Source organism: Cucurbita moschata, unplaced genomic scaffold (genome assembly GCF_002738365.1).
Source record: "Cucurbita moschata cultivar Rifu unplaced genomic scaffold, Cmos_1.0 Cmo_Scf00010, whole genome shotgun sequence".
Classification (NCBI taxonomy): Eukaryota; Viridiplantae; Streptophyta; class Magnoliopsida; order Cucurbitales; family Cucurbitaceae; genus Cucurbita; species Cucurbita moschata.
The window spans coordinates 3,640,562-3,648,703 of NW_019268526.1; the positions used below are offsets into that span (position 1 = coordinate 3,640,562).

Consider the following 8,142-nt stretch of genomic DNA (forward strand, 5'->3'; position numbering starts at 1 on the left):
TTGAAAAAAAAAAAAAAAAAAAAAAAGGAAGAAGAAAAATTGGCGCTGGGAAAATTAGTTTCAAATTGCATACATTTTCTTGAACTCATTGTTAAGAATCTCTGAATCAGACATGACTGAGAGGGAAAAGGATTTGGATCTGCTTCCCCCCATTGAAGACTTCCTTATGCTCCTGAGATTTGATGCTTCAATTCTATGTTTGATGACCCAATAGCACATGGTGCCCAATGTGGTGGCCATTATGGTGGTTCCGATGAGCGTTACTCCGATGGCGAGCCACTTCTCGCGCTCACCGACGACGACAAACGAAAGCGCCAAGAAAGCGACAGAAACGAGCACACAAGCGAGCCACATTAGTTTGTTTATAATGGCCATCATCTGCTTCTTGGCTTGGCTTTCTATAACCACAACTGATGTTTGAACTACCACAACGGCTAGTGATATGAAGAGGGCTATTGAATCAAATATGAAAAAGATTATAAAGGGAGCTTTGGGCGCTATATTGGCTTCCCCAAGTGAGAAGCCTTGTGGTATGTCATCTGGATCATCCACATACTGACCAGGGACAGTAAAAATGGCTGCAAATGCCACTGTGGCTATAAGAACAGCTACCACGGTTGTTGAGTTGATGGCGTTGTTTAGGCCCTCGGCGTGCATTTTGTTTAGACGTTTCGCTATGCCTTGGACCCGTCTTCGGGTTTGTCGAGTGTGTTCGAGTTGGTAATGAACTTCGTGTTTTATGTCGCTTACTGTTTGCTTCAATTCCCTTGCTGGGTTTTTCACTTCTGGTTTGATTGCTTTTGCTGTCTGCACACCATGCTCTTTTAGAATCAGAGCTATTTCTGAGTTCCCTGTTTTCTCCGCCGTGTCGAGAGCTGTCTCCCCCGATCGGTTTACTGCCTTTGTGTTCGTTCCGTTGTGCTTGAGAAGAAGTTTAACAATCTGCACAAAATATAACCAAAATTAATGCCCTCAAGTCATCTTATACAAGGCAAGAACATGATCAAATCCTAATGCTTTTTTGAAGAATAGATCAACTTTCAACCATTGCTACAAAATTTTTGTTAGGTGCTTTAGTTTTCTCGTGCGGGATGAGCTATGAACGTCAAAATCTAAATACGACCAGAAATGTAACCGTCTAAGTCCACCACTAAGTAGATATTGTTCACTTTGGCCCATTATGCCATCAGCCACACGGTTTTAAAACGCTTCTACTACGGAGAAGTTTCCACACCCTTACAAGAAATGTTTCGTTCTCCTCTCCAACCCAACCGATGTGGGATCTTATAATCCACCTCTTTTCGGGGTTCAACGTCCTCGCTGGCACACCATTCGTACTGATTCTTCTGTGACTCCGAAATACGTATTTTAAAATCTCGAACGAAAGCCCAAAACCGAAAGTGAAAAGTCAATTGAAATACCTCAGCTCTGCCCTTCCTTGCAGCAATATGCAAGGCAGTGTTGCCTTTATTGTCAACCATATTTACAGACCGAGGATCCGCCTTGATCAGCTCCTCCACAACCTCAAGGTTCTGTCCTTTGGCCGCCATTTGCAGCGCAGTCTGCCCCTTCTTATCCGTCCTCGTTGCCACGATCGGCTCCTTCCCGACGAGCGCTCGAACCACCAACAAATGCCCATTTCTAGCTGCAGAATGCAGAGCAGTTTTCCCATTGCTTCTAGCAATGGTAGCCAATCCGCTACCGGCTTCCAACAGAAAGTTCACAATCTCAATGTGGCCTTGTGTCGCCGCCGTGTGCAACGCCGTCGTGTTCGATATGTCGACCGTCATGGACAACTCCGGATGAGCCTCCATTAGAACTCTCAGTATCTCTGCACAAACACCCAACAAAGAACTGCTTCGATTAAGTCCAATTTCAATGGTTTTTCCTTAAAAAACACACAAAAAAAAAAAAAAATTGAAATTTGAAATGAAATAAACATACCCAAATCGCCCTGTTTTGTTGCAATGTGAAAAGCATCAAATCCATTTCTTGCTTTGATCTCAGCATCCGCCAGATCGTAATATTTCAACATTTCCCTCACTAAATCCACGTACCCATATTCCGCCGCCACGTATAAAGCCGTTTCGCCGGAATGATTTTGCTTTGCCAATAATTCCTTCAATTTAACCTCATCGGCGTTCGACAGAATCTCCATCGCCGACGTCAGATTTCCACCTCTCGCGGCGGAATGCAGTGGTGTATCATCCCTTTTTCCTGTCAATTGCTTCGTCATCTTCTTCCTCGGTAAGCTTGGCTCCGCCGCTTGCGGCGACGCTCTGACAGATTCCGGCATCAATTCCAAATCCAATCACCAAATTAGACTATTTTCTGAAGAACCCAGATCGGAAAATCTCATCTTTCGTCCATGATCATCATTTTTTTTTTTTTTACAGAAACCTCTGTTCTTTAATTCCTTTGAATCCCATTTCAATTAACGCGAAATCAAATCAAACGAAATTCCATTTTCCATTTTTCCAACATAAAAAAAACCCTAAAAAAGACAAAAAGAAAGACAAACCCATTACCTAAGAATGATGAAAAAACAGAGGAACCACCTTAAAACCTCCGACGAGGAAGTGAAATGGTTATATACAGAGAAAAAGGCGAAAGCTTAAGCACCCCATTAATGGCGGAAAGAAGAAGAGGAAGATGATATAGATTATGGAAGAGGAAGACAACGCACATGTAAGCAACGAATCAGAAACAATTTGTTTAAGAAAACTTTTGAAGCTTTTAAGAACAGAAAAGGGGTTTGAAAAGGAGGTGATAATGAAGATTAAAAAAATTGGAAGTATAGAAAATGTTAAATGTGGAAGAAATTAAAGGATGGAATTGAAATGGAGGAACGAAACATCAGAAGAAGGTTGCAAAAACTTGAGGTCGCGTTAATGGCGTCTTACACAACTAATTAAAATTTTAAAAAATAAAAAAAAAACAGAATTAACAGAATTACGCGCCCATGCACGCGCGTGTAACCACGCTCCATATATATATATATATATATATATATATATATATATATATATATATATATATTGAAAAAAAAAATAGTAAATGCAAAAAAAAAAAAAAAAAAATGACACTATGTAATGATAAAGGGATGAAAGCATGTAAAAAGGGTTTGGAACGGATATGCAATTATGGACAACACGTCATGGACAAGCAAGATCGGGATATCTGTCATGCGGCCAATGACAACACGCCTTGAACATGCATGATCGTGACATCCTTCCCCACTCAATTGGTTTACGTCCCTGTCAACTAACCCGAACAAGTAAAATTAGTACATTTGTCATGCGGCCATAAGCAACCTTCTTTGGACGAGCATGATTGTGACACTGAGATGTCCATTTAACTTGATGAAAGACGGATTAGAAAGAAATTTCTTTTTTTTCATAATCCTTACTTTTTTTAATAGAAATTATATTAAAAAAATAAAAATATAAAAATTATTTGTAAATATTATTTAATATGTACCTTTATTGTTTATATATATATATATATATATATATATATATATATATATATATATATATATATAAACAATACAGGTTCCTATCAAATAATATTTACGAATAATTTTTATTGTTTAATATAATTTCTATTAAAAAAAGTAAGGATTATGAAAAAAAAGAAATTTCTTTTTTTTCATGATTCTTATATTTTTTTTAATAGAAATTATATTAAACAATAAAAATTATTCGTAAATATTATTTGATAGGAACCTGTATTGTTTATATATATATATATAAACAATACAGGTTCCTATCAAATAATATTTACGAATAATTTTTATTGTTTAATATAATTTCTATTAAAAAAAGTAAGGATTATGAAAAAAAAGAAATTTCTTTTTTTTCATGATTCTTATATTTTTTTTAATAGAAATTATATTAAACAATAAAAATTATTCGTAAATATTATTTGATAGGAACCTGTATTGTTTATATATATATATATAAACAATACAGGTTCCTATCAAATAATATTTACGAATAATTTTTATTGTTTAATATAATTTCTATTAAAAAAAGTAAGGATTATGAAAAAAAAGAAATTTCTTTTTTTTCATGATTCTTATATTTTTTTTAATAGAAATTATATTAAACAATAAAAATTATTCGTAAATATTATTTGATAGGAACCTGTATTGTTTATATATATATATATAAACAATACAGGTTCCTATCAAATAATATTTACGAATAATTTTTATTGTTTAATATAATTTCTATTAAAAAAAGTAAGGATTATGAAAAAAAAGAAATTTCTTTTTTTTCATGATTCTTATATTTTTTTTAATAGAAATTATATTAAACAATAAAAATTATTCGTAAATATTATTTGATAGGAACCTGTATTGTTTATATATATATATATAAACAATACAGGTTCCTATCAAATAATATTTACGAATAATTTTTATTGTTTAATATAATTTCTATTAAAAAAAGTAAGGATTATGAAAAAAAAGAAATTTCTTTTTTTTCATGATTCTTATATTTTTTTTAATAGAAATTATATTAAACAATAAAAATTATTCGTAAATATTATTTGATAGGAACCTGTATTGTTTATATATATATATATAAACAATACAGGTTCCTATCAAATAATATTTACGAATAATTTTTATTGTTTAATATAATTTCTATTAAAAAAAGTAAGGATTATGAAAAAAAAGAAATTTCTTTTTTTTCATGATTCTTATATTTTTTTTAATAGAAATTATATTAAACAATAAAAATTATTCGTAAATATTATTTGATAGGAACCTGTATTGTTTATATATATATATATAAACAATACAGGTTCCTATCAAATAATATTTACGAATAATTTTTATTGTTTAATATAATTTCTATTAAAAAAAGTAAGGATTATGAAAAAAAAGAAATTTCTTTTTTTTCATGATTCTTATATTTTTTTTAATAGAAATTATATTAAACAATAAAAATTATTCGTAAATATTATTTGATAGGAACCTGTATTGTTTATATATATATATATAAACAATACAGGTTCCTATCAAATAATATTTACGAATAATTTTTATTGTTTAATATAATTTCTATTAAAAAAAGTAAGGATTATGAAAAAAAAGAAATTTCTTTTTTTTCATGATTCTTATATTTTTTTTAATAGAAATTATATTAAACAATAAAAATTATTCGTAAATATTATTTGATAGGAACCTGTATTGTTTATATATATATATATAAACAATACAGGTTCCTATCAAATAATATTTACGAATAATTTTTATTGTTTAATATAATTTCTATTAAAAAAAGTAAGGATTATGAAAAAAAAGAAATTTCTTTTTTTTCATGATTCTTATATTTTTTTTAATAGAAATTATATTAAACAATAAAAATTATTCGTAAATATTATTTGATAGGAACCTGTATTGTTTATATATATATATATAAACAATACAGGTTCCTATCAAATAATATTTACGAATAATTTTTATTGTTTAATATAATTTCTATTAAAAAAAGTAAGGATTATGAAAAAAAAGAAATTTCTTTTTTTTCATGATTCTTATATTTTTTTTAATAGAAATTATATTAAACAATAAAAATTATTCGTAAATATTATTTGATAGGAACCTGTATTGTTTATATATATATATATAAACAATACAGGTTCCTATCAAATAATATTTACGAATAATTTTTATTGTTTAATATAATTTCTATTAAAAAAAGTAAGGATTATGAAAAAAAAGAAATTTCTTTTTTTTCATGATTCTTATATTTTTTTTAATAGAAATTATATTAAACAATAAAAATTATTCGTAAATATTATTTGATAGGAACCTGTATTGTTTATATATATATATATATATATATATATATATATATATATATATATATATATATGACTTAATACGTTCGAAGAAAATGAAATAAGAAGACTTATGTTAATAAGTGCGTTTGTATGAACACGTTTATGAATTCGAACTGCAGTTAGAACGGAGGATATATAATATCCCGTCATGCTTGTCTTTACTTAAAAATTTTATACTCGGTATCCTTTTAATTATAATTAAGTCATGCTCTCGTAGAAAGGGTTGTACTCTATTAAAATAGGATCATTTTAACGTTATCTTATAAGTCAAAGTATTATCATTAAGTATCGATTCTACTTTAAATTTTGATTGATTTATTTATTTATTGGTAGGTAGAAAAAAATTAATTCGACCTTTAACCTAATTTCATAAATATATTATAATAATAATAATGATAAATGCAACCAAAGTGTTTTTTTTATATTTATTTTAATACTAATTTTGACTTATGGCAACACAAATTTAAATATATAATTGCACAAATTCTGCTTAATTAATACAAAAAGTTAGCAGTAACAACAAAAATATATATTTTATTAGATTATTCTCAAAAGTTATTTAAAATATACTAAAAAATATTTGTAAATTTTATAAAAGTAAAAATTAATTAAGTTATCATTTTACTCCGCGTTAATTTCGTATTTAATTAATAAAAATTTAAATATTTACTAATACGTTTTACATTATATCCGTTAATCTAAATCTTAAAAAGAAAAAAAAGAAGTAAACCGAGGATAATGATTAAATTTACACGTCAGCTTGTTGACAAACAAGGTTATCAACAACTCTATTAGTCAATTCATTTATTTGATTCTTCATGAATAAATGTTTTTTTTAAATACCATCCAATTTAATAATTGAATTGAATTTTATCCTTCTTCATAACCAATACGATTTTTTTAGTTTAATAAAAAAATAAAATAGTAAAGATTTGAAATTCTAAATATTTTATTTTATAAATGATATCTTAATTGAAATTGAAGTAACAACTTTTTCAAAGGTATTTTATTTGTTTATTTATTTATTTATTTATTTTTATTTTGTTTAAAGTGACTCTCAATCATTGATAATTTTATATGAACGCGCATTCTAATTGTGTTCGACTATTGAAAAAAAAAATAGTTTCTCCCTGTATTTTAATGAAGTCAAAAATAGTAGTCTAATAACAAATCACGGAGTATATGAAAAATTAAAATTCTTTAATGTAATAAAATATCTAATAATCACATTTTCTCGTAATAAATATGGGATATTTTACAATTTTAAAATATTTAGCGATTAAATTTATTTGATGGTTTAAATGTTTGTAAAAAAAAATTAAAAGAAATAAAATTTTCGATATTTATTAAAAATTAAAATAGACAACAACTTTTTTTTTTTTTGAAAAAAAAGAAAGTGGAAGGCCATTTTGGTTGGAAAGAACTTGGCGCGTGAGAGGAGCGAAGGTTAATCTGGCGCGTAGGTCAACGAGATAGGTCATTAACTTTTGAGCAAATCAACTGGAATTGAGGGTGGGGCCCGCGCTGCTAATTGGAGACCAGAAGGAATGGATGGGTCCAGCATGTGGGGCCACGCGTTTGACCCTGATTGGGTTTCACTAACAAACAAATTATCTTTGTGCTAATAGAAAGTGAACACACACTCTAATTTAATATAATAATCCAATAATATAACCATAAAAAAAAATAGTTGAAATACACAAACTTTGAAATTTCTTTTTTAAAAAAGATACTTCCAAATTATTTCAAAAAAAAATTCTCATTCGATATTACTATTTATTCATATTTACCTTTTTTTTTTCAATGCGCAATAATTTAGATATTTTAAATTATGAAAAATGTTTTTTTCAATATTTATACTTTTGAATGACGTCAAATATGGGTTAAAGATTATTTTCAAATGTTCAGTCACTCAATTGATATTAATCTAGAATAGCGTATGGTTTCATCTTATTTTAATCATAAAAAAAAAGTAGATATTTTATATAATCAAATTGAGTTGTAGTGTAATTTATTTCATACGTAGAAGCAAACACATATGGTTTATCCAACCTACATAAAGAAAAACATAAAACAACAGTTCCAATTTCCGACGAATTCTACCTATTCCCTTTGCAGTTGACTACACCTTACCCAATTTATAATTTCACTGTGTTTCATATGATATTAATGGGTATATAGCTCATATTTTTGTCGCATTTAACAAGTTTGAGCTATATTTGATACATGTTATATAAATCAAGGTGACACGTTAATTGAAAAATTAAGCATTCTTAATCCTAC

The 8,142-nt window shown here is 28.2% G+C and overlaps 1 protein-coding gene across 2 annotated transcripts; it reads right to left on the bottom strand.

Annotated features, from left to right (window-relative positions):
* Positions 1 to 43: 43 nt before the first annotated feature.
* LOC111448114 (ankyrin repeat-containing protein At5g02620-like) lies at positions 44 to 2,855 on the bottom strand. 2 transcript variants are annotated; one of them, XM_023087533.1, is made up of 4 exons: positions 2,529 to 2,855; positions 1,945 to 2,279; positions 1,422 to 1,831; positions 44 to 942 (listed from the first exon to the last, which is right to left on the bottom strand). In XM_023087533.1, the coding sequence occupies exons 2-4, from the start codon at positions 2,234 to 2,236 to the stop codon at positions 61 to 63; spliced, it is 1,584 nt and encodes a 527-aa protein (XP_022943301.1). In that variant the 5' UTR covers positions 2,237 to 2,279; positions 2,529 to 2,855; the 3' UTR covers positions 44 to 60. The 2 variants fall into 2 exon arrangements, with proteins under 2 accessions (XP_022943301.1, XP_022943300.1); XM_023087532.1 differs by having other exon boundaries at positions 1,945 to 2,855.
* Positions 2,856 to 8,142: the final 5,287 nt, after the last annotated feature.